This window comes from Vitis riparia, chromosome 7 (assembly GCF_004353265.1).
Source record: "Vitis riparia cultivar Riparia Gloire de Montpellier isolate 1030 chromosome 7, EGFV_Vit.rip_1.0, whole genome shotgun sequence".
Classification (NCBI taxonomy): Eukaryota; Viridiplantae; Streptophyta; class Magnoliopsida; order Vitales; family Vitaceae; genus Vitis; species Vitis riparia.
The window spans coordinates 6,179,773-6,206,917 of NC_048437.1; the positions used below are offsets into that span (position 1 = coordinate 6,179,773).

The window sequence follows — 27,145 nt, forward strand, 5'->3', positions numbered from 1 at the left end:
GATATTGGACAACATGGAGAAAGCGGATTCACACGGGATGCACTCACTTGGGTCCATTTGGGAATTAGTTTCAAATCCCTTCATATCCTAAAATAATAGGAGACATATAGATGAAGTTATGCGGCAACCACCTTCTTGTAGACACAAAAATTCAGCCAGAATAAAGCCAAAGACAAAAACTACTCGGATTTAGAAATTCTGTGGCTCTTCTCCTTGATGCCGAATAAAGATCTGAAATCACATTCAAGAAGTGGTAGAAAAAGGTTGAAGGCGAGATTAGTGAAAGCAACTTCCATTTTCCTATGAACCCTTACAAAGGAGTGGCAGAAAGATACCCGCAAAATATAAGACAGCGACTCAAGTCACGGCCATTACCTGGGTCCTGGACACACACGCCATTCATTGGATGGAAACTTCGCACCGTCTTAGTCAACAACAATATGCCATTCAAGCCTGCATGTGGCTTGGAAAAATAGCAGCACTCCTATTTGTGAATTGTGATATGCTATGACAGCTTAACGATTTCCGAAAAAGCAGAATATTGATTTCATTACCCGACTGCGATCTAAGAAAGAAAGAAGATGAAAATAGGACCATGGAATACCTGGAGTTCACATGAACTGGAATCTTCTTTAAAGAAGTGGTGTGGAACAAAGGTTAATGAACTGGATGCTGTGGAAAAATGTCAAATTGTGCGGGGTGCTTCCAGATATTTTCGGTCAATTAATGTATGGTTATATGCTTTTACCGAATTTATCTAGATAAGAAACCCCCAACATGATGAACCCCGTGAATCGTGTAGTTTATATCTCTATGTGAACGAATTTGGATGCTTAAATAGACATCTCTAATTTGATGTCACAATAAATTTTTGTCCCTCTGCTTTACGTTTCCTATTCCCTTTTTGAAATCTTAGTTTGGTAAGGTGAAGAAAGGTGTCCAATGACACAGAAGTCAAAGTCGGAGAGTAGAAAGGTTGCTTTTGGTCATTTTTTACTTTTTTAGAGAAAAACTCGCGTCATCCTCCATTCATGTTTGAATCACAATTGATTCCATCTTTTGGGGATGGAAAAACCAAACTAAAGAATATTGATTTGATTCATTTATATGATTAGTTTGATTCAACTTAAATTCAATTTTTTTAAAAAGAAATTTATAAACTCATCAAATAATAAACAATTATAAACTATAAGATACGCGTAGAATATTTATTTGATTCAATTTTTATCAGGACGAAGAAATTAAAAACTAATTTAATAAATTTGGTTTTTAAAATTTTTGAACAAAATTGATTTTGAGAATTAATATTAATTTAATTTACACTATCTAAGATTTAGTATAAATATAGTGTGTTATTATTAGTTTCAAATTTTGTCAATTATCAAATGATAAATGTATTTTATATATAAAATATATTTTTAAAAAAATTATTAAATACACCTTTCTAACTTTTTTTTTTTGCCTAGTATTTTTTTAAAAAATTAAATTTTATAAATAAAATAAATTTATAAAGATAGTAATCTGAAAATTTGAAACCAAATAGTGGTTGGATATATTCACGCTAAGGCACAAGAGAAATTGACCCTTATAATTATTAAAATTAGATGAATTTGATTATATGTATATATATATATATATATTATGTATGTGTATATGCATACGTATGTGTATGTGTATATGTATATAAATCGGACGCACCAAAGTCGGATTTGGACGGGCCACAAGAGCAGAAATTGGGTTGAAGCGGGGTTGGGCTGAGATTGGCCCATAGCGTGGACTATATATACTGATGCACCTTAAATTTTGTGCTGCGGACCAGACTCAGAATAGTAGAATTCCAGGAGGCCCAATCATTGGTTGGGCGCTGGGAGTGGGAAGAACATGGAGTACGGGAACAGGCTAGTCCTCGCTCCCATGGTTCGAGTCGTGAGTTGCGAAACCCTTAAACCTCTTATTGTCGTCGTCTCTGTTTTCTCAGAGATTTATAGTCATATTAAAGTTGATTATATACTGACTTCATTAATTTAGAGTTCGGAACTCTTAATTTTTTGCTATTCTCCATTTGGATGCCGAGAAAGCCGTGGAAAAGTAAAGGAATCTAAATTCTGCATCTTACATTTCATTTAGTTTCGGTCTTGAAAGAATGAAAAACTCCCTTGAGTAAATCAAATAGTAGTAGGTATTAGTTTTCTGAGCTCATGTATATTTAAAATCTAAGGCTGAGAACTTTGATTCATTTTATTTTCGTGATTTTCTCGTTGGCCAAGCAGATTTTTTTATCTGTTTTTTGAATTATTTTGGTTGAATTTACTTTTTCTAGTATGGTTTTGTTGTAGGGGACACTACCTTTTAGGTTACTAGCAGCACAGTACGGTGCGGATATTACCTACGGGGAGGAGATTATTGATCACAAACTGATTAAATGCGAGCGCAGATTAAATGGTAATCCATACTGTTCAAGATTGATGTGATCATTTACCTTTTTTGGAATTCTAGTTTAAAAAGTAATCCTAGTTATCAATTCTAATAGGTTTGGTGTTCTTAGGACCTCACTAGGGTTGAATTTTCTGAATTTTTTGTTTATAATGTTGTAGAAGTAAATAATTTGTGGAGAGAGCTAAGATAGGTCATTGCTAGCTTGCTTGTTTCTGACTTTGGGGAACTTATTTTGTTGTAGAAATAAGTAATTTGCAGACACCAAGATGATGATTATTTGCTTGTATGTTTCTTCTTCTTTCCCAGAGGACATTGGCTCTATTGATTTTGTGGAGAAAGGGACACATAATGTTGTGTTTAGAACTTGCCATGAAGAAAAAAATCGTATAGTGTTTCAAATGGGTACTTCTAATGCTCAGAGGGCCCTCACTGCTGCTCAGATAGTGTAAGCTAGTTGTGGCCTTTTCTTTGGTTTTTATTATGAACCTGAGATAGTTAACAAGAATGATTTATGTTTCCTTTTACATTTTCAATTTCTCAAGTTTCATCTATATTTTCTCCCAGTCAAGAACAAAAGATAGATGGAAATGCATGGTTTTGGTGGTTTGTAATGAAAATTTAAGATTAGGACTGCCTTAATATAAAATTTGGTGTTTGATATGAAGAGTCGATCAAACTTGTCTCTAAGTTGTTTGATATACTTGAAACTGGTGAAACTGCTATGTTACTGTGGCCAAACTTTTTCTGCAAAGCTTTTCTGGATCCAATCTGAAAATGAGTGTGACGCAGAACTCAATGTCCAAAGTTAAGGTTTGAGCTGTGTCTCTTCACAGTGGCATATAGATTATTATCCCTCAGACTGATGAAAAACTTGATTTTTGCCACCTGCAATCTTAACTTAATTACTGACCCAGTTTTTTTCTTTCAGGTGTAAAGATGTTGCAGCGGTAGATATAAATATGGGTTGCCCCAAGTCATTCTCTATTAGTGGAGGCATGGGAGCTGCATTATTGACTAGACCTGAGCTTATTCATGATGTATGTCATGCATATCCTCTGGAAATTGCTTTCTTATTTTGTTTACCATTAGATGTTTGCAATTCATGGTTCACCATTTCTGCTATCATTGCTTAATCCAGATATTGACAACATTAAAGAGGAACTTGGACATACCAGTGACATGTAAGATTCGGCTTTTGAAATCATCTCAAGAGACGGTAGAATTAGCACGGCGAATTGAGAAAACTGGTGTTTCTGCTCTGGCTGTCCATGGAAGGTACCTTAACTCTAATCCACACAATCTATTTAGGAAGAGATTTAATTGTTCCAGTTCCAGAAGATTCCATTCACAGCATCAGCTATCGCATAACTCTCTCTGAACGTGCTTGATACTAATGGATAATCACTGCCGTTTATTTAATTGGATTGCTTGTGCAATCCATGTGAAACTTAATTGAGTTTAAGCGCCAGTGATTAATTGATGAAAAACCTTTCAAGAATGGGTTATAATCTGGCTGAGGATTTTTGGAATCATGTAGCCATTGTTTGATTAAGTTACTCTGAAAAAGAATGAGTTTTTTTTTTTTTTTAATTGTACATGAGTATATGCTCATGTTTTCATGACTTTTTATTTTTTTAAGTTGAGAGCATTCCACAACTTGGTTTTTTGTTCCTTTACTTTTTAAAAAAAAAAAAAAATTATACAATTGATGTTATTATTTCCTTTTAAACTGCATAACTAGTTGTCACATGCATTCCTGATGGATGAATTGCAGAAGAATTGCAGATAGGCCTAGGGATCCTGCTAAGTGGAATGAGATTGCTGATATTGTAGCAGCATTATCTATTCCGGTTATAGCAAATGGTGATGTCTTTGAGTATGATGATTTTCAACGCATTAAGGTGGCTACTGGTAGGTAAAAGGTTCTAATTGATTTTTTAAAGTATGTTGTTTGTTTTCAAAAGTATTTAGATAATATATTGGATTTGTCACAAACTTTATTTTTATTTTTCATAATTTACATAATTTTTGTCTATTAAATAAGCAATCTTATGCATTAGGAACCAAATGATCAATAATCATGAACTGATTGATGCTAGAATCTGTTTATGCTCCCAGTGCACTATCAATTGAATCCAATAATCTTTAAAACCCAAATGTATATATGTACGTGTATATATTGTTTTATGTATGTGTGTGTACATGATATTTATGTATACATTTTTGCTAATTTCTTTTTGAGGAAGTTAGTTTAGGTGTTTTCACATTTCGGTTTTGAGTTTTAAAATCAAGCTGAATCAATCTAATCAGCTTTCATGCATTAAAAACTGAACTATCTGAACTTCAGGAGGAAACCAATATGTTTGGTTTGGTTCGGTTTAATAACACTAATTGATCTAAGTCGATCTACTTTGTTTCGTTTTAACAATAAATACTGATTTTTATTATTATTATTAATTTGTGCCAAAACCAAAAGGCTCATAATTGGATATTGTGTGCCAAAAAGCTTAATGATATTATTATAACAAATTGCCTTAGAAAGGGTTGGGAGGAGTTCTTATGGGACGGGCCTTTGGAAAGACATTAGAAAGGGTTGGGAGGAGTTCTTTCTTATAACTAGTTTTCGTATTGGTAATGGTAGATGCACAAGATTTTGGTGGGACATTTGGGTTGGTGATTCTAAGTTGAAGGATCTTTTCCCTTTGCTGTTCAGAATTGCAACCCATAATTCTACTGTAGTGGCTGATCTTTGGAGGAGACAAGGAGGTGGTGGTGGGGGTTGGGAGGTGCACTTTAGAAGATCCTTCCAAGATTGGGAATTGGTGGAGGTGACTCGGTTTTTGGATCATATTTCTGTAGTAAAGGTTCAAGAAGGGGAGGATTCTTTAGTTTGGAAGGTTGAGAGGAGGGGAAAGTTTAATGTTAAATCTTATTATAGGTCTTTAAAAGATGAAAATAGCCCCTTATTTCCAGCTAAAGAGGTTTGGGGTTCGTATGCCCCTTTTAGAACTCGTTTTTTTGCTTGGGAAGCAGTTTGGGGTAAAATTTCTACTGTAGATATGTTAATGAGGAGGGGTTAGTCTATGGTTAATAGGTGCAGTCTTTGTAAGGAGAATGAGGAATCGGCGAACCATATCCTAATTCATTGTGGTAAGACAAGGGAGCTTTGGACTTTGTTGCTTTCTTCTTTTTGGATGGTGTGGGTGTTCTCGGCTTTAGTGAGAAATCTGCTTCTAGAATGGAAAATTAAGGGCCTAGGGAAGAAAAGGAGAGCAGTTTGGAGATTGGCGCCTATTTGTCTTTTTTTGTGCATTTGGGGAGAACGAAACCGAAGAACGTTCCAAGAGGAAGAAATGTCAGATACTTGCTTGAGGAACCTCTTTTTTCGTTCTCTTCTTGAGTGGTCTCAACAGTTTCTGGACTTGGACTATCTCTCTTTTCTGAATTTTTTGGGTGATTGGCTTGTTGGTTAGCTTTTTCCTCTCTAGATTTTTTCTTTCTTTTGTTGCTTTGTTTTTGGCGTTCTTTGTATGCCGCTTGTGTGCATAGGGAGTGCCCCTGTTTTGGCATGTTTTAATTTTATCTCTTTGTCTATCAAAAAAAAATTATTGCAATTCATTTCAAACCATATTATTGTAATCTAATGACCTACTATTGTGATAGCTCATGCCAGCCATACTGAGTACCTTAATCATAAAAGAAACTATGTAGGCATGTTTTGGGGTCCTATCAAATGTGAAAAATGTGTAGTGTACCAAAGTAAAAATGTAAATAATAGATACTGTATATTATAGGTAGTATTTATAACTTTCAGTTTGGTTCAATTTATTATTGATTTTTCAAATGGGAAACCGTGAGCTGAACTGGTCTAGTTCATAGAAAACCGAGATTTAAATTTTTTTTTTTAATTGATTGGTACAAGTTGGTTTGGTTCAATTAGATTGGTTTTGTTGATTGAATCGAATTTTGGCACACCTCTAAGTCAGTTACACCTCTAGGAGGTGGTGGGGTGGAGATGGTGGAAATGCTTTGGAAGTGAAGACCTGGTAGCTATAGTCCAGAGAAAATCTGACAGAGATGTATTAACATTACAGTAATTGCCCAGTGTTTGTTCTTCAATGTATGAACTTGTAATAAAATCAAAAGGGCTTTTGAGTGCCTGAAGCTATGAAGCAACACAATGTGTGCATACAAGGGCTGTATGGCCCTGTCAAAGGAGATTACTGCTGTCTCCCTAGTCCCTAGTTGGTAGGCTGCCTCCTTACATAGTGCACTATTGCACTCTCCTTGAGGAAGTTTAATACCTTGAAAAGTTCACTAGTATCTAGAGGCATGCTTCTTCTCTCTGTTGAATAGGCTTCTTATTTTCATTCACTAAAGTTGCCATATAGAAATTAACCACACTGATCTCATGCCTAAAGAATTAGCATGAAGCTTTTTATTTTATGCTTTTATGATAAGAGAGATGGAGGATTTCACATTACAAGGCATGTAAATATAGACATTCAGATTGGATCTGTATAGGACCAGACTTGATCCATCAAGAAACTATTTATGTTTTAATTATTTAAACATAAATGTTAAAATGAAAGTTCTATTTGAATCATTTTCTCTTAATAATTTTTAATTATTTAAACTCAATTTTTAAAATAAAAGCTTCACTTAACTTCATCCCTCACTTCTTTTTTTTTTTAACACAAAAGCTCAAATAAAAGTCCTGTTGAAAATTGACCTCTTTCATTTAAATAAAAATTTTCAAGCCCCTTCATATTTTATATTTTGATAAAAGAAAAATCCTGAGAAAAATAATAGTTCAACACCACATGCACTTAAACTTTTATTTTTATAATAATCTATTTTCTGAAGTTTCTATGTGAGATTTATTTATTTATTTATTTATTATTATTATTATTATTTAAGTTTTTTAGTCCTTAAAATCTAAAAATCTTCTTTATCAGAAATTCTTATTACAAAGAAATTTCCATAAAGCAGGTTTCTAATTCTTAAAAAAAAAAAAAAAAAAAAGTTTATGCTTTCTTTTAATTTTGATAGAAGGTTTAATGGTTTTAAGAAAGGAATAAGAATTCTAATTAGCTATCACACAGGTTGGGTTCTATTTTCATGATTTTATCAGTTTTTGAGGTTTTCCAAAGTCTATAAAGATGGTTAACTGCTGTAAAATGGGATTGATGATAAATAATATTAAGTTTTTTAATATCTTGTGAGACTTTATTACTTTTCTTCTAGGTGAAACTTGCAGGAGGCTTTACTGAGACTCTAATGTCTTTTATCTTTCTTCTTTATCTTTTCTTTTACTTTTTCCTGTAGTTATCATTCCCTCCCTTAAATCCTAAAGGATTGAAGTCTTGACCCACCTTATTTCATTGTGGACAACATTCCTAGTGTTGATCTTCATCACTTCCCTTGCTCGATTCTTTTTATGACTTCATTATTTTTGCTATTGTCTTTTTCTATTAAGTGGCACAAACAGAAACATTAACTTTCAAATAAAAGTTACACTTTGCCTAATTTTTTATGATTTCTCTGAGACCAGACTGTCCCCTGACAAACCTCTGACATCCATAGCTTTGCACTCTAACAATCTTCCTGCTCCCAGGCTCCTCATCAGTTGTGTAGACAGATGTTTCACCTTGGTTTCTTGAAAGCAAACTAGATCTATCCCTTGATGATGAGACCTTGATGTCCCTTTTTGTTTCATCAATACTTGTCACCTTCTTTATCCAATGAGAGAGTTTCGTCATTGATGCCTTCACCTCTATTTTCTCTACATTCCATTTTCCAGTTTTATCTTGTTTAGAGTATCCACATTTGTTTTCTTAGGCCAACTTTATTTCAAAATCCAAAGCCTCACCTAAGATCAAAGCTTTTGCATGCCTAGTGGCATTTAGAAAAGTTAATCTAACAACTTATTACAATTGAAGATTCCTTTTAAAGCTTCAGACCATAGTGGTACACTATGTGTTGTGCTGTGGAGAATGATAGACCACCCATTTCTCCATGACCCAGTGGCTTTTTAATCCTTTGGGAGAAGTATTTTAGTTGAGGGAGACCACTTAAGTCCTTCCTAGGAGCATGGCAAATTTGTTGGTCGGCACCTTTTCAGGTTTTGGAGTTACTGTTAGGAGTAGGGTCCTTGAGAATATGGCCGCACTTGCTATTCATTAGGTGATTTGGCTGGAGAGAAATGTTAGGGCCTTCAAGGATGGATACAAAGCCTTGAGATCACTACAGGATTCAGTCTTCTTTCTTTCCTAGTCATGGACCCCATCTTCTCCAATGTTTTAGGAGATTTCGATGAGTCCATTTTGTTTGAATAGGTGATCTGCTTGTTCTTCTAGCAAGAGGCTCTTGGAGGTTCATGCAAAGTGGAACCCTCCTCTGGCAGGTTACCTCTAGTTAAATTTTGATGACTGCTCTTTGTATATAATCCATGACATCTTGAGACTAGAGGGGTCTTCAGAGACCATAGGTTTAAGGGTCTTTTCCAAGTCTGCAGGAGAGGGATTAGCTATTGAAGCCAAGATTCTTGTTCAATTTAAAGGTGTAACCTCTGCAGGTTTGGTGGGACCCAACAATATTTTAGTTGAGGGAGACTCGACAATGGTGATGGGTTGGGTTTGGTGGAATTCTCTCTTTGGTGCCTAAACCTATCGACTTGGCTAGAGCTTTGTGTTGCTCCTTTTCTTGGCTTGCTTGATCATCCAATGATATGGCAGATAATTTGGTAAGCAAGGCCTCTCACTTTGTTTTGTTTTTGGAGGATTTTCTGTCACTGTGACTTGTACTTTTGGCTAGAGCTTTGAGTTGCTCTTTGGGGTCTATGCACCTCTTTGAATGATATCTCATCCGTCTTCTTGTACACTGTTCAGTTTTATGAAATAAAGTGTTTGTTTCCCATGAAAATTGGGAAGAGGTATGTGTTTACTTCTTACTTTTAGTACAATCAACACTGAAAAATTCCTTCCTGTTCCATCTGATGTTTGACCTTTGCAGCCTCTTGTCTGCAGTTCCCTCTTTCTATAATGTTTATCCTGATTCTAATTAAGATTTGATTGAGCCCTATTTGTTTCCTCCAGAAATTTGAATTTGTATGCTATAATATCCTCCTAAACATAGAAACAGATACCTTTTCCTTTCATTTCAATTTCTGAAACTGGCTTCTTTTGCCCTTGGGCAGACTTTTTTCTCCAAAGTAAGTCAAACAAGTTGCTGAAAGGAATTTGAAGTTGCCACCCTGGTGAACTGTCAATGTTTCTGTTGAGGCCTAGTAACTTATTAAGAATGTGGTAGTGCAGATCATCTGATCTGCTGTCTCCAATAGACCATTTTTCCAAAGGGTATATTGGTCCCCATTAAATTTGATGAAAGTCAGAGTTACATGTGAACTTAAAATGCTGAGATTGGTTTTCACACCCTCACTATGTTTCTGATCCTTTCTATCTCCTTTTGTTTATTCAGATATCTCAATATTTTGCTCATTGTACATTTTCTTATCCATGTTAACATTCAGTTTGTTGTCTTATGAACTGATGGCTGTGGGTGGGGTTACTTGGTACCTTGATGGTTAAGAAATCTGTTGTCTGGTAACTTCTATAATCTGATGCTGCAAGCATGTAATCCATAAGTTTGTATTCATTAAGTTAACCAGTTTTGGATATCCTTTGCCTTATTTTATCTTTCACATTTTTAACCAGTGTTTGATATATATCTTGTGCTAGTGGATACTTTTAGTGTTCAGTACTTTTCTTTTTATTTTAGATATTAACAATTTTAAGGGATAATAATTTTCTTGTCAGGAGCTTCATCTGTGATGGTTGCTAGAGGAGCTCTTTGGAATGCATCAGTTTTCTCTCCTGAAGGGAAAGTACCCTGGGAAGATGTGAAAGTAGAGTATATTAGGAAGGTAGAGCACACTTGTGACTTAATGTAGCTTTTAAGTTATATACTTGATTTCTTTGTACTCCAGTGGAATTGGAAATTGTTTCTCATTTCCATTTTCGTGACAAGAAGAAGCTTAATGCTAATCAGTTTCTATTGTGCCTTTGCTTATTTACAATTTGGTCAAATAGTTGTATCTATGGTTAGTGGTTTACTGCCATTGGCATTAGGTTGCTTACAAGCATGCTGGAATTGGGTTATAGGTTAATTTACCAGTTTCTGCACTTTGGATTTCAGAGCATCTTATGGGATAATGATATCAAAAGTACGAAGCACACGTTGAAAGAAATGATCATGCACCACTCTTGCCTTGAACTCCCTGAGGGAAAAGCAGTGATTAAATCAGAAACCTTAGTAGATCTTGCGTAAGTTTGTTTTAAATATGCCTATCTTCCTCTGGATTGAAAGATTTAATAGATTTATGTTTATCTAGTTAGCTTGATGGCTGTTACTGTTTTCATCCATTTATATTTCTTATTATTTTCAGCAGAACCTGAAATGTCCATTTGAGTGTTTTAATTGGCAGTCTTTATAATATACATAGGGAAAAATCCATGTCTTAGAGCTAAAGCTGTTAGGTTTGCAGCTGATCTTTGCTTGAAATTCTGTGCGCTTAGCTGGAGCTTATGCTGTTTATTATTCTTTCAGGAAACTTTATGGAGAAGAAAAGTACTATCAGTTTGTCAGAGGAAACCGATTGTTGCTCAAAGGAAGTTGGTGACTGATGCTTCTTTCAGAAGCCTTGCTTTCCTCTCAAACTGAAAACCAATTGAGTTTGTTCAATACATTTTGCCTTAAAAATTTTTGTTCCATGCACCCATCTTCTTACCTGTCTCCCAGACCAACCTGGATCCGTGAAGAAAGGGTATGAAAATAAAAATATGAAGAAGGTGGTTGATTGCAGCGAATCTGAAGCAATCAGCATGATAGCTACTAACATCTATTTGTTAAAGGTGGGCCTTCTTTTATTTATCAGAGAACTTGAAGCACCTTATGCGCGACAGGCTCACCAGAACAGGGTGAAAGGATCCTGACAGTGTCAAAAGCACGATGACCAGCAAATTGTACCAACTCTGAGTTGTTTAGATTCACCGACTGTTTGTTGCTAAAATTTTGCTTTAATTTGTGATCCCCAATTTTTATTTCCCAGATTGTAACTGTTTTCAGTTTTTGACTGGGTTTAATGCTATCCTTGTGAATGGTTGTGCCCCAGGCTGAGCCCTGGATCAAAAAGGATATACAACCACCTACCACCATACTGATGGTTCGACTGGTGACTGGTCCAGCCCATCCAATCGCAAACTTTTCCCGGCAAGCAAATGGGGTAAAGGATGATACACATTGGAAGACACAGCTGGGCTCTCTCTTCATCTGTATCACAGTGAGACTCCATAACATTAGAATAAAACCCAGATCATACCTAACCCGACCCTAATGCGTCACGCTGTGCTGTGTCTCTTCTGTTACTTTGATTAGTGATTATTTTAACAAGTGATTTGCAGTCAGACTAATCTAAAGTGGTAGTGCTATCAGTATGGCCTCATGCAGTTGATGTTATACTTATAAAAGTGAAGTCATATCCCACTGCCATTTCTTAAAATATCATTAAATAAAAAAAAAAAATCCTATCCCAAATCTACGGCTGTTTGGATAATTTAATTTAAAGTCAGTTAACTTATTAAACCATACTTGACAGTTAGCCTAATGGATTCAATTAATAGAAATATCTATCAAAATAAATAAATAGAAAGACCTGAAGCATTTGCCTGCTTCTTCTCTGGTGACTGGTAAGAGAATAATATCTCTCTCCATCCATGACTCTCTTTGTCGGTGTCTCATCCTCTTTCTCTTATTTTCTGTTTGCTTTATGAGAATATTTGCAGAAAGAATTATCATCTTATGACAGATTTATGTTAGGGGAGGCAGTAGTGGCATTCAAAAATTTTTTCTTCTCCTTCCTACGTTTTCTCCTCGACCAAACACTGCGTTAAGCAAGAGTTTTTAATTTCTAAACCTAGATGAATCAAAACCTGCTTTCTGCAGTTATTCACCTAAATCGCAACCTGATATCTGTCTTCAAATTTATGTGTTACTGTTTTTGCTCGTGTTGGTCTTTTCTCTTGAATTCTGTGATTGGTATCGATCAGTGATTTTGTTTTTATTACATCTCTTTGTTTGACGTTTAATTCTGTATGATGCGTTTTCTGATGTCTTCTACAAATTTTTATTACACGAAGTATAGAAATAAGAATTAGTTTTTTTTTTTTTTTTCCGAGATCCCACAGTTTGGTGATCGGTTCTACACTATGATTGAAGATGGGCAATCATCGAAGGAATAGTAGTGGTGAACCAAACTCCTTCATTTGTTTCAATGTAGGCAAAAACTAGTTATAAACAATACAAGGCAGTGTTTGGATAATCTTTAGTTTCTTGAAGTTTTTGTTTACTAAGTTGGTTTTGTAGTTTGCCAGATTTTAACAAATCCTTGAGTTGTTGATGAGAATTGGTTTACGTGCCATTTCTGATTTCAAACCGTTATCTTCCATTTCTTTCTGTGGAAAGCTAGCCAAATTTTTCATCAAGGCTCAAATGGTGAGTCCTTACAGCTTGTAGACCTCTTTAGGTGCTATTGTATATTTGTTTGGGAAAATTATAAAAAAGGGTGGCCTGGCCCGGATGAGGACCCCAAAGATAAATGCCTATGAAGGACCAAATTTATCATAGGACTTTTTGCCCTTTGAATGACTTTTAATATAATATATTACTCATTCGTGGACTTCAAAAAACGCTTGTGAGAGAGGAGACTAACAGAGAAACCTGTGCTCAGGATTTATCCATTAAGTGGATACTCCTAGTATCAGGGAGAATAATATGAATTATTTATCATGTGATATAATAAGGTTTAAATCAGATGGTACTAGTTGAGTTGATTCATTCATTTGCATCATATGAACCATACTAAATCGTACCAGTTATCTCTCCTGCTATCCAATTATGAAACTAAACAAACCAGATAATGAAAATTGTCATGTTATCCTGATTCGTTTATCCACTGGATCTGAAACTGTACAAATATTACTGATACTGATTAGCATTCAATTTAACTATTGTGTAGAGGTTTGGACTGCAGGGTTCCAATTAACAAAGAAATAAAGGAAGTGATGCCAGCAGATAGTTTGAGCTTTATCAATTTTGGTGTATCTATGGTTTGATTAAAAAATATGCACTCCTCTTCTTAAACATAGGAGCACGTTTGCTGGAATGTCCTCTCAACCCATTTGAGATATAAGCTTCATCCAGTCTTCAAAAACTGTGTGTCCCTTCCCATCCCATTTGGTCATGGCTACAAAGAAATAGTCTCCTAGATTCATAACATTCCTATGTGTTATAATACTCTTCGAAGCCTCATTATATAAAATCTCGTCACTAGCCGCACAAGCATGAGATTTTATCGAGTAGCATACCAGGTTGCACCCAAATAATTCTATTGACCTAGTTATTATACAGAAGAAAAAGAAAACCGAAATTTATCTTCATTAAGCTCTCGATTTTCCTCTGCCATTAACTTCTTGGTGAAACTCATAATTTTTTTTTCCTAAACCATGCACCATCTTTTGTGGTTGGTTGTGCGTCATCTCTCTCTCAATTTTTGGTATCAAAATGAGGCGGGAAGCTGGAAGTGTATACATGATCAATCCTTTGCTAGTTTGTTGGTGATGACTTGATGACATTCATTGGAAGGTGTGGCTTCAACTCCTTGATCACACAACCTTCATTTTTTTCAGACCCACCACTACAGCTTCATTTGAGTTCCGCCATAACAATCCTTACCACACAACAAATCCTCTGCAAATCATTCAACCTGACTTCATGCACCATTATCTGTAACCTTGTCCTCAAAAGCTGGTTAATTCATCCTTCATTGACACCACATCAGCACGATTAACCCAGGCCTTCATTTCCCATTTTGCAAGTGCCTCTGTCGCTCTGTCTCTCTTGAAACCTACTGTTATCATCACTTTTTCTACTGTGTCTCTGACTCTCTTCTACTTCATGCCCAAACAACCATCATTTTAGAATACATAGCTCATTGGCCCCACTTGAGTTCCTTTATAACAGTCCTTACTAAACAAACCAACTCAGTGAAGCACTCTATTCAGAAAACTACTAATTACACCACTGCAAACATGCAATCTGAGTGCTTGCAACATTCTCTGGAACACTGTGCTTGCTAAAATTGGTCAAGCCATTCTCCTTTGGCAATAACTCATCAACACTACAACCCAAGCCTCTCTCCTTCCCTCTTGCTCTCTGCCTCTCACTCAACCCAAGTCATCATTCCCCATTTTACAAATACCTTCTTTCCTCTCTCTCACTCTTTCTCTTGCCCATCATCCCCCATTTTGCAAATACTACACTCTCCGTTGTTCTCTTTATTTGCCATATTTTATTTCATTTCAAGTTCCTCTCATTTTATTGAATATAGACAGTAGTTGACTTTTACTAGAATTTGACAGTGAAAATTGGATTTCTAATGCCTAATAACTCATCAATAATGCGTGAACCAGGTAACAACTAGTCACAGTCTAGTTCAGACAAACCAATGATATAGTTAAACCAGTCCAGATTATTTACCTTTTACTTGAATAAATAGCTGGAACCAGGCTGGTCCAATTCAAAGTTTGATAAAACGGCCTTTGGAGTTGCTATTTTACCATATTTAACCTATATGTAAATCAATTATTACTTCTTTGATTGGCATCTGAGTTGCATTCTTTAGTATGTATTTAAACAGGGCATTAAATAATAAAATTGGAATACTGAGACATTTATGAACAATTGGAAGTTTAGACATGAAATCTCAAATCCTTTGATATTTTTTTTCTGTTTGTTTACTACCTTAGGAGTTTAGTTACCTCAAAGTGCTGTTGGGAAATGCTTGTGGAGTAAATAGATAATTTTGCTGGGGCCCAAGTGTTCTTTGTGGCCACTTGTCCTCCGAAAATTTTTCATCCCAACTGCTAAATTACTGTTTTCCTATTAGTCTATGTTAACTTCATGCTTGGCACTGGTAATATTCTCAGAAGGCTCAATTATATAGAGTTATCATATCAATGTTCTAACTTCAACTGGGTTTTTCTCAACGTCATGTGCTTGCATCACATATTTAGAGATTTTGATTTTTGACACATACCATCTAGAAGAAATTGATTCTTGTGGTTCTTGGCATGTTCCTTTGGAAAGCGTGATTCTCTTTAATCAGCTTCTTGCTTATGGGTGTGTTGCTCTTGTCACTTTCTTGCAGGTGCTTCTCCCTTCCCAACCAATACAGTTAACAGTTAACCCAGCAACGTGGCAAAAGGAATTTGAAAAATGGATCTAAATGGCATCGAAGATGCATTTAATCATGTCACAAGGAAGCAAAAGCTATCTTCTTCTAAAACCCAAGAAGTTATTGACCAGCTTGGCCAAGAGATCATCCATTAACCAAGTTAGAATCATTAAATGATTCTAGCTCTGAATGCAATCACAAGTCCATCTTACTGAACATAAAACCAACTTGAAAGATATCTCTCTGCTCAGTCAATTGGAAGGCACACAAAAGGAACTGAATATAGCATTGGGCAAGTCCCAGAAACTCTTGGAGAAATCTGAAATCCTTCAATTCAGATATATCCAAGGCTTACAGAAATGTTGACTTTGATACACACACTCAACAAAATAATTGCTAGCAATTTGTATTAGCAGGGCTTGTTTGATAACTGTGACTGCTTCACTGGTGAGGCCAGGGAACCAGAAGCTGCTGTCCTAAAACCTCCATTTCTGGAAATGCATCTGATAGTTGCAGCCATAACAGCTCGGAACCTAGAGCCAGCACTAAATTGGGCTCCCACTAATGGTGACAAACTCGAACAAAATGGATCAGACCTTGAGCTGAAGCTTCACCGCTTGCAGTTCTTGGAGATACTGCAAAAAAATAGCAGGGATAAAGATCTCAAGTATGCCAGAACTTACCTTGCCCCTTTTGCTTGTGACCATATGGCTGAAAGTCAAAAGCTAATGGCCTGTCTGCTATGGATTGGAAGTGTTGATTGCTCTCCATATTCAGAAGTAGTCTCCCAAACCCATTTGGGTCGAACTGGCTGAGAAGCTAACCGGACAGTTCTTCAATCTTCTGGGGCAATCTCATGTGTTCATTGAGTTTAAGAATAGCACCTGGGGTCTAGGCATTGCCAGTGCTTCTGAAGATAGTGAATGTGATGGCAGGGAAGAAGCAGGAGTGGCTATCTATGAAGCAGTTGCCAGTGCCAGTTGACTTGGAGAGGGAGTTCCAGTTTCATTCCTTTTTTGTATGTTGAGTGACTCGGGAGCAACCAACTGAAGAGAACCCGCCAGCATTGATGTTGTGCGGACATGTTCTGTGCAAGCAGTCCATCGTGAAGCTGTCAAAGAGCTGCACTAGATTTTCAAGTGTCCATACTGCCGTACTGATGTTGATGCAGCCCGATATGTAAGCAGCTATATTTCTGATCAGTGGCTTCCTAAGTTGCTTGGGTGGTATCAAAACAACTCTCCTCCTGCGTAGATTGGATCAAGTTGTGCAGGGCAAGTAGTGTTTCATAGCCATGTACGATGACTCCTTGTTGGTGATGGTGGCATAACCTTGTACTTCATGTTGTCTGTGGACTACCTTCCGGCCTCAGAGAGCAGCCCATGGGCCTGGTACAAATGTAATTTTATTGGGCCTGGGTCTGTATGACAAGGCTTTGTTGGACTGAAAGATGACCGTGGAAGCCGGCACTAGCATTCCTGTGCTAACTGAACATATATATGCATGGGCATTGAGTATGATGATGGTGAAAAGAAAGACGGGTGTGGGTTTGAGTGTCTTGGGATTTGGAAAGGTTCTCTGGAGAATAAGAGGATATAAACAGGTTCTGTTTTTGGGAGATTCACATTGAGAACGAAGCAAATAAAGGCAACCTACTCATGGACACCACTCAAAAAGAGGGTTCAAATGTGCGCAATTTCCGGAAATCATCAATACCCCAAAAGTGAAGTAGAACTAAAGACCTCCTCACCAGCCAAAACATTAAAAAAGAGTCTCTGCTATACCTTTTTCTAGCTTAAGTTTCATGTCACCCTTTTTATCCATCCAAGGCTTGAAAAGCTTCCACACTTTTTACCCTTATTCTCCCCAAACGTGTTGCTAAAGTCATGATAACATGCAGCTTCTATACAAACATCAAATGAAAATGAAATGAAAGGTTATTTCATGATGACATGATCCATACCATATTAAATGTTTTTACATGGTCCATGATGTATCGAAATTTTCTTGGTCATGGATAATATATATTGACTCAGGAATCATGAACATGTGGTCCACATGTATATATTGTTTTCATGTTCAAATACTCCTACCCATGTGAGGACTCACTTCTTTATCAAGAAAATTTGGGGAAGCATTATGATTAAAGAGTTCATATTGCTTTCCTGGATCCTAGTTTTTTTGGACAGTCCAATTCTGCGGCCATGTGAATTTCACAGCACTGTCCGCATCTCCATGTTACCAATTTCACCTTAAGAGAAAAAAAAAAAACAAAAAAAAAACAAGAATATTGAAATAAATTGTTTTAAATACGTTTCTTACCGTGGAAAATTTAAAATTTACAGTCAGTTTGTAAAGCTACGAATTTCAACTGTGTTGTTGAATTAATTATTGGGAACATCGATTGAAATTTGGTGCTTGGGTTTCACAGCCCACATGCTTCCAACTTTAAGGAAAAATATAAAAATGAAGGGAAAAAAGAAAGTCAAGGTTATCTGAACTTGTATCCAATCAACTCAGATATTAGATGCCAAATTTCTAAACAATGAATAATAGGGCCAGTGGGGGCAATGGGCAAAATGACAGTAAATTGCTTGGATATGTGGGGCTTGGAAGTGGGGATCGGATAGTCACCTTTGGTAGTGACACCATGATTGGAAGTATAACAATGCAAAATTAATACATGCTTTTTTCTTCATAGTCTGAACTTTCTCCTATTTCCTATTTGGAATTTGTCAATTTGTAACCACTCTCTCTCTATCAACATCTGACACAACCCCATTAGCAACACTTGAACAGATAAGTCTAGAAACGTGTCATACAAAAACAAAAGGCCACTCCCAGACACTGCAGAGGACATGAAGATTTGATTAAATATGTTCATATCAGTTACTGACCAAGTCAGCTGTGCACATGAATAAAGGTGGAAAGCAATACATTTGGTAACGACTATCAAATTGAGATAAGGACAAAGCCAAAGCCAAGACGAAACAACACAAAATGGGCAGAAGAGTGAAGCTCATTTTGGCATGGGCTTAAATCCCAGAAAATGCGAAGTAATTCTGGTAAGAACAAAACTATGCTTTTGAAAGTTGAGACATATATAACATGGCATTCTTATGTCTTTCCTTTCAAGACCCAAAACATTTTGGCATTATAATGTCTTTGTATATATACACTCACTCATTCATCAATTCAACCACGGCCCACTTTGGCTTTTACCAAAACCATCCATTAAACATACAGAGAAAGAAAGAAGATATTCTGAAACTGCATGCTACATCCATTTACAGAATCAACACCAAACAAAGACAAAAGTAAATTAATCTAAAAACATGAAACAGAGATACCTACCTCTCTCTCCCTCCCCCCATTCCCTTTGTTTTTTTTTTATTCGCTCTATTTCGAGTAGATGTTTTTTATGATGACTAATAATGGATAAGGAGGGAGTAAGAGACAAAGCAGAGAACCACACTAGTGAATCAATGAATGGATTCATGTGGGGTTCTGCCTCTTTCCTCATCAGTATCGGTTCCTTTCCTCTGCAGAAAGGGCCGGCCCGTCCTATGCTGCTTGTCGCTATTATAGCTCTGGGCCGTGGGCCATGGCCCCAGGGCCCTCTCTCTTCCCTCTCCCTTTTTTTTTTTTTTTTTTTTAATTTTCTTTTGTATTAGAAAATAGGAAAAATTAGAATCTGGCATTTTCGAACCCGTGCAAGTCGCTGACTCTATTCAATGACTTCCTCATAATGGCTACCTTAGCCAGTCGCTCCGCGGCTCTCCAAGCCGAAGTTGGCGTAAGCGGCTCACCCTTTTCGTCCAATGAAGCGGCTTCCCTTCCAGTAGCTCTCGGCCGCTGGATCTGCAGTTGATGCTGTCTGCGCCAATGTAGGTTCGTTAGTTCAGCTTCTAAGCCGCGGAGAAAATCCTGGGCCAGTTTCGAATTCTGTTGGATTAGAAGGGCTCGAGCCGATGAGAGCAAGTGATGCGCAGCTGAAATGTCGTTGTGCTCAACTAATCGCCTAGACTCGGCTACGGCGCGGGTGGTGATGTAGAGATTTCTTAACCGTTCGATGTGGGGTCCAGCTGATCGAACGGCGTGGGGGCGGGGTACTAGAAGTGCTTGCTCCTTACCGTAGATGAGTTGCTGCGATGATGGGTCTTTATACGAGCATCTAACGGATAATACGTGGTGGGCCCCGATAGCGGACGTTGGTACTTTCAATTCTACCAGTAGTTCTCTCTCATCCTCAGCGTACAGATCACCCAGCCGTACCGAACCGGATCCCATAAGATTAGGCCGACCGGTACAGCAATACACGGCTGCGATCTCAGCCGGAGCTGAACCGGAAGCAAACCCTAACTGAACCCGGAGATCCTGAACCACTACGCTTAACAAACCACCGACGCACTTGGCAAATGCATCTTCGGCTGGCTCAGCCCCATAGGCGCCGTTCTCGCCGAAGCCAAACGCGTGGACTGGAATCTCTAAATGAGCGTAGCGTGTAGATGAAACAACATTAGATGGACGGTTAGGATTGGTTGATTTACTGGACACGCGCTCATTCTGACCGTCCGATAGAAGCATGATGCTTGCGACGGGGTTTCTCTCTCGTCGATCTTCGAGCACCTTGGAGGCTTTCTTCAGGGCTTCGCCTGCGCTGGCGCCTTGGCCGGCGACGAGGCTTTCGATGATTCGACGCGCCGAACGCCGCCCGGTCGTCGTCATTCTTTTCAACGGCATTAACCTTTTGGAGCTCGCTGAGAAAGCTACAATGGAGAGACGATCGGTGGAGCTGAGAGAAGATATAACCAATCTCATGGCGCGTTTCATCATCTGCAACTTCGCCCCGGTCATGCCTCCGCCGACATCAAGCACCGTCACCAAATCAATGGGAGCACGACGCGCTGGATTCAGCAGCGATGATGTCGTTGTGTTAATCGTCGCCGGAACCGGCGGAGCCTTTACCTTCAGTACTGCTACATAGGTCTCGTAACTGCGGCCGACTGACACCACGGCGGCCTCTGGCAACAATCTCACATCAACATTTCTCAACTGAATCTCCGTCTCTTTGATCACCTTGGTTGATGGTGGAGTACTATTATTCACAAAAAATCCTTGAAACTCAACGTTAGCTTCATCTTCCTCATTTTCATCGGATTCCGGAATCGGAATGAACCGAGCTCCGGTGGTCGGCGACATCAAAGGCTCGTCATCATCATAAGCCTTCAAATCAGAAGGCGCAAATTGCCTCCGTTCATTCTTGATGTTTATATCTTTGATCAGCGATTCTTTCTTCTTCTCTTCAACGATTTCTGGTTTCTGATCCTGGTGAACAGCTAGCAAGGGCACTTCTTTCCAGTTGGAACCGCACACTGGACACACGAGACTTCCATGTTTCCTAACGTGTGCGGCTATACACGGGAAGTGAAAAGCGTGGGAGCATTCCGCCGTGAAAATGGCCGTACCTTGACCAGTCTTCACGCTCTGTATACAAATTCCACACCTACTCTGCAAAACCATAACCATAACCAAAAATTCAAGTGTCAGTGCCCATATGATGAAAGGGTGAGAGGGAAAAGGGAAGCATCATTTGATCGAGAACTGTACGGAAATTCAAACCTTGGAAAGCTTCAAGCTGGCCTTGAGAAGGGAGAAGCTGGAAGGCGATTTAGGAGATGATGGATTGGAGCACTGGAACAATCCAGGGCTCTTGGCGGTCTTGCATTGGATCCTAGGACTATTCTGGGCGGATGTCGCCGGAGTAGTAGTAGTCCGGCATCGGAGACCAGAGTGAGACTGTAAGCGAGGGGTAGAGGGGTTGCTTCCAGTGGAGAAGAAGCTGAATTTGGCACCAAATCTTGGACTGGGGTTTGGATTAGGGTCATTGCTGTGCTTTTGCTTCTCTCTTGCTTCTCTGATTTCACCATCTTTAGGAACGGTGGTGCAAAAAGCTTTTCGCCACCCAGTCACCATTCTCAAAACACCCTGAACACAGTTGAATGGAGTGATCCTGTATCTCTATCTAAGGTTTGGGTATAGCGAGAAGAAGCATGGATGAAGGATATGATTTATGAAAAAGAGAAGAACGAGGTCTCCTCTCTCTGCAGTCAGAGTCTGTGCTCTTGCCTTTCTCTGAAGATCACTGCAACACAAAAGCTCACGCTGTTGGCTGTTAGCTGCCAAAATATTTGAACTACTCTCTCCACTCTCCAGGCACAGTGGCATGAATACTAAATGCAAAATATACAAAAGAACGTGACCGGCAACTGGAGGTTTGTTTACCGACTGTAACAAGTCAACGCTCTGCCCGCATTCACCATCCCAATGCCTTGGCTTATTCTCACACCCACCCCTCCCAAAAACAAACAGATTTCCCATTCCCATTCCCATTCCCATTCCCACTAAAAGCCCACCATCCTACACTCTTTCGCCTCAAGTTTTGCTATATTACCCCGTTCACACCCAACACTCTTCCCTTTTCTCACATTTTTACTAACACTGCCCTCACGTTGCAGGGCTACGGAGGCTGTCTTTTTAATTTTAGGGTTTCTGAACTGTTGTGATCCCTCTGGGCCCTGCCAGGCCCTTTGGGTCCATTCCGTTGGTAGCAATTCAATGAGGTGAGATCTTCAAGATACTGCTTATTCTGTGGTGAATGGTGATTGCCGGTTTGATTATTAATGGTGAGAAAAAAAAAAAAAAAAAAAACATATACGTATACTGGAGTAGAATAACGGCCATTAAATCCAGCATTTATGGGCTAGCTGTGGCTACTCAATGCATTGCTGAGGCCTCTAATTTTCTTTGGTCAGAATTTTAGGACTTCTTGGACCAAATGGACAGCTATCCTGATGCATATAAACAAAATCCTTACAGAAAAGGAAAGTAATTGGCTGCCCACTCCTAATAAATAGGCTGACTTGGTCCTAATCCGATTGTTTTTCAATAATTTGGTATGCGAATCAACTGAATTAAATTATAGCAGTTGTGATTCTCTTTATAACTATTTATTTTAATAGAATTATTTTATTTTATTTTTTATTTTGTTAAATTATTACGAGTAGATTAATTGAACTTTGGTCCCGTGCACAAATTTTTTACAATGATACAAAAAAAAAATTATTCAATCTTGGAATCAAACAAAACAGCTATTATATTAGCTGGAAATTCAGATGAGAGGTGTCCCTTTTTTCTGATACCAACTGATATTGATTATGTGTGGTAACTGATAAGCATGCATATCAGGAGAAGATTGAGTTTTCAAATCTGGGTATGGCTGCATCTATAAATGTTAGAGCAAGGAGCCTTGTCAGAAAGATTTGGAGAAATCCAGAACTGGGATTTCCTTGAATGCACAGCCAGCTAAAATCCAAAGGCTTGTTGTGGAGGCAGATTCACACAGAAGGTCAGCTTCCGATTTTATATACATGCAATGCGTAGGCATTCAAAATCCGTAGGCATGCATGTTCTGTTAATTAATTTAATTGAACCTTTTGTGGTGCTTCTTCCAATACTTGCGATGACTAACTGCTTTATGTATTTGGTATACAAAAACAAACTCATACGTTGATGTGAAAGAAACCCAGAAACCCACACAAATGATTGAGCCTAATTGCATTATCCGTGTCTGTTAATTAATTAATTGAACCTTTTGTGGTGCTTCTTCCAATACTTGTGATGACTAACTGCTTTATGTATTTGGTAATGTTTGGTGGTACCTTCACCATAAATTTTTACCATTTATTAAGAAAATCATATTCATTTAGAATGGTCAATTGTTTGAAACATGACAATTTGATTTTGGCTTAATTTAGTGATGGGGACGTTCCCATCAGTCCACCATCATAATTGCATCCTTGACAAAAAAACCCAAAAATGCCAATACCCTTACCAAAGATAAGGGTTTGGTTGCAATTCAAGATGTAGACCTCTGCTAGGAATCTTTAGTCAATTAAAGCTAAAAAAATAATCTATTGAAGGATGAATTTTTGGATTTGAGGACAAAAACTAAGCACAAAGCCTAGCCACAGACGCATATGTTGTTTGATTGAATGAAATTTATCAACTCTCAGTCTCTATCTCTATCTCAAATGTGAACATGTATTTTTGGTGAAGGATATTGATTAATAGAATGGTAATGGAGGCGATTTTGAATTTGAGACGTAGGGTTGGACCCATTATGATTGGGTTGAAAAAGTTGAACCCAACCCATAATTCTGTACGGATTAAAATTACTAAAATATCATGGAGATGTGTTTTATAATTAAAAGTTCCACTATGATTTCTTCAAGAGATAATAATTAAAGTGTGTTTCAAGTCGAGAGATTTGGTTGCCAGCCCAAAACCAACTTCTTCATTCGGGTGATTGCAACTCACTGTACGTAATCAAATTTCCGATCTAGATTCCCATGAATATCATAGGTTCAATCAGATGCCCTATTTTCAAGGGACCATCACATATCCTATGGTTGAAAGAGTTGTGGTCAATCGCTTCTTTTTGCACTTCAAAACAAAGAGGAAATTTATTTAAAATAAAAATATTATTCAATAAATATATATATATATATATATATATATATAAAGTGAATCAACAGGAATGAACCCAAAAAAAAATGGAGGAATGATTGGGGAGTGGTCACCCATTTGGGAAGATAGCAATGGAAGATTGGTTGCAGGGTACTACCAGAAATTCCAAAGGTCACATCAGACGAGGGGGATATGAAATTTTGTTTGCTCATAAGGATTAGACAAGGCATGATGATGATCATCATCATACCAGCATGATTCATGCCAGATGACCATAACATGCATGCATGCATGGCAGTTTCATTTCCCCAAAAATCATCACGGACCCTTCGATTTGACGCTTTTGCAGTAATGAACAGTGGGGGGACTCACGTGCCCGCCTCCCCCTTTCATGAGTTTTGACGCCGTTAGCTCCGCCTGACGGTTTGGTCCTCCATGGGGATACGAGATACCTCTCTCTTGATGGGACGGCGTCGTCAGTCAACTCCAGCACCACCCTCCACCTCCACCTCCACCACCACCCTCCCTCTCGGAATTCCCCCGTACGGTCATCAAAGTCGTCACGCAAAGTTTTGCTAAAAACATGTAAATATATTTTTGAAAGGTAATTAGTGTGAAATAATTATGGTTTTAGGCCTCGTAACTTGCGTCTTTGAATCATAACTTTCTCTCTTTGTTATTTTCTTTTCTCTCTCCGGGTTTAACTATGTTTTTCTTCTTCATTCTTGGGAATTTGACCTTAACCGGTCACCGCTTCAATTACTTTTTGTTTTTTGTTTTGAAAATATTTCTTGTATTTCTAAATAATATATTTTATGCCCCCTTTTCTACACACTCTGGAAAAGTATTAGTACTAACAACTCCACTTTAAAACACAAAGTACAATTTTAATACTCATTTTGTTTTTATTATCCACATTTTTTAGTTATAGATTTTGTAGAAAGAGTTTGGATTACCTTCTTTAATATTTTAAAAATAGTTGTTTTATTATTTAATTTTTTTGCTTTCAGTCATAAATAAAATCGTATTAAAATGGAGAATCACTTTTTTTCGTAGAGAAAAGTTAAAATGAGAGTTTTTATTTATTTATCATTATTGGGATGGTTTATGGGTAATTTTTTATAATTTCAACTCTTAGAAACTACTCTCGACTTGGCACACACCCGACTCCAACCATTTTAATCTTTGTAAATATTATGTATTTTTAATAATTCTAATGGTGTTTTTTGAACAAATAAATATATATATTTGATGATTATCTAATCGAAATAGAAGAGGCTTTGAAAAGTGATAAAAAAAAACAAAAGATAGTGGAGGATAGAATGAAGAGACGTGGAAGAGCTTCTCTCATAGTTTGGGGTGTCCCGTTGCAATGGACGGGAAGGCCTTTAATAAGCCTACGAAATTCCTTCATTTAAAACTCATGTTTAAGATGAGTGGATAGAAGAATACCATAAAGTGATATTAATGAGATGCTCATCCACCATTTTATTTATAGCATTTATAATACTTTTTTTTATGGATGTCAATTACATTTAGGAGAATGTCTAATTAAGCACTTTTAAAAAAGTCCCCTATAAAAAAATTGAATTGCGATGAATTTTTTTTAAATACAATAAGATAGTATCCTTTTATAAACTTGTTTCTTGCTCTTGCTAATATAAGTATGAGTTTTTTTTTTTGTTAAGATATGAACTCACATATCTAACAATAATTCACGACTAAGCTATTCATCTCTTATAGTATTTGTTTTCTGTTCGTTTAAGAGCATGCGCCATCTATGTGTAGAGCCCAAGCACCATCGCGAGTCTTAAATGATGGGCTTAAGACTCGTGATGCCTAATAGTCCAATGGGTATGGTCCCTAAGACAGGAGGGTATAAAAAATCAAGGATTTGTTCATTTTGAAAAATCACATCTTTGAATAGAAGAGAACCCTAATTTCTCCCGTTTCCCATTGCCAAAGAGAATCTAGTGACGGTGGTTCCCTTCATCAGCCTTAGAAGATTCATACATCTTTAACCAAAATTCAGAAATGGATTCGAGTATGTTCCATGTGAATAAATGTATGTTTTAAATGAATTGATATAATATATCCTACATATGTTTTGGTGATAATGAAGATAAAAGATATATAACATTTTTAATAATTTATCATAAAAGATCTTTGAGTGAAGACATTATAATCTTATATATTAACTTCTTGAACATTATAATCGATAATCCCTTTATAAATAGATCTGTCATGTTATTACTTAGATCCACTTATTGAATATCAATCTTATTACTTTTTTAGAATTCACGTGCATAAGTATGAGTTTAATTCTATCTCGATAGTTTTTTTATTTTTTATTTTTTTTATCTCATCTTTTTTTTCTTCATACACATAACTTATTGAGATGTCTTTATTTTCAACTACTAATAACTATTCTAGGGTAAACATTCATAATATGGTTTTTTTAGGGTTATATATTTTTTTGCTTCTTTAGCGGTGATATTCTAAACTTAAGACTGATTAATTATTTTGATTCACCATTTGTAATTCTAAATTCTTCAAGATTTTAACATTTTTCATATGTTTTTTTTCTATGTTTCCCTCTTTGATGGAATTATATCTTTTGAGATAACAAGTTTGTCATACTTCAAGCGTATCTTAAATTTATTTGTTATCGTCTTGCATAAATATTAATTATATCGAAGTATTTGTAGTTGAAATATGTGACTTTATTACTTTCTTTATAACAATAAATACATTTCATAATTAATTTTCAAAACTTTATAAGTAAATAATCATTTAAATTCCTAATTTACATTTATATATACAAGGATTACAATAAGACAAAGTTAATACATTATTCTAGATTCAGTTTTTTATCCCTCTACTAGCCAG

General features: G+C 37.0%; 2 protein-coding genes, 1 long non-coding RNA gene and 1 pseudogene across 4 annotated transcripts; 3 read left to right on the plus strand and 1 right to left on the minus strand.

Annotated features, from left to right (window-relative positions):
- The first annotated feature begins 1,826 nt into the window (after positions 1-1,826).
- On the plus strand, positions 1,827-11,607 carry LOC117919380 (tRNA-dihydrouridine(20) synthase [NAD(P)+]-like). Of its 2 annotated transcripts, XM_034836561.1 has the most exons (9): positions 1,827-1,926; positions 2,337-2,442; positions 2,743-2,881; positions 3,365-3,473; positions 3,575-3,711; positions 4,211-4,347; positions 10,254-10,360; positions 10,633-10,760; positions 11,044-11,607. In XM_034836561.1, exons 1-9 carry the CDS (start codon positions 1,882-1,884, stop codon positions 11,114-11,116), a joined length of 981 nt encoding a protein of 326 aa, XP_034692452.1. In that variant the 5' UTR covers positions 1,827-1,881; the 3' UTR covers positions 11,117-11,607. The 2 variants fall into 2 exon arrangements, with proteins under 2 accessions (XP_034692452.1, XP_034692453.1); XM_034836562.1 differs by lacking the exon at positions 11,044-11,607 and having other exon boundaries at positions 10,599-10,738.
- Positions 11,608-15,747: 4,140 nt separating this feature from the next.
- Positions 15,748-17,624, plus strand: LOC117919135 (annotated as a pseudogene).
- A 1,227-nt stretch (positions 17,625-18,851) lies between these two features.
- LOC117918674 (E3 ubiquitin-protein ligase WAV3-like) lies at positions 18,852-21,898 on the minus strand. The gene is made up of 2 exons (XM_034835493.1): positions 21,350-21,898; positions 18,852-21,238 (listed from the first exon to the last, which is right to left on the minus strand). Exons 1-2 carry the CDS (start codon positions 21,701-21,703, stop codon positions 19,415-19,417), a joined length of 2,178 nt encoding a protein of 725 aa, XP_034691384.1. The 5' UTR covers positions 21,704-21,898; the 3' UTR covers positions 18,852-19,414.
- A 13-nt stretch (positions 21,899-21,911) lies between these two features.
- Positions 21,912-22,365, plus strand: LOC117918676. Its single transcript, XR_004651917.1, has 2 exons — positions 21,912-22,002; positions 22,246-22,365. It is a non-coding gene; the product is annotated as an uncharacterized LOC117918676 (long non-coding RNA).
- Positions 22,366-27,145: the final 4,780 nt, after the last annotated feature.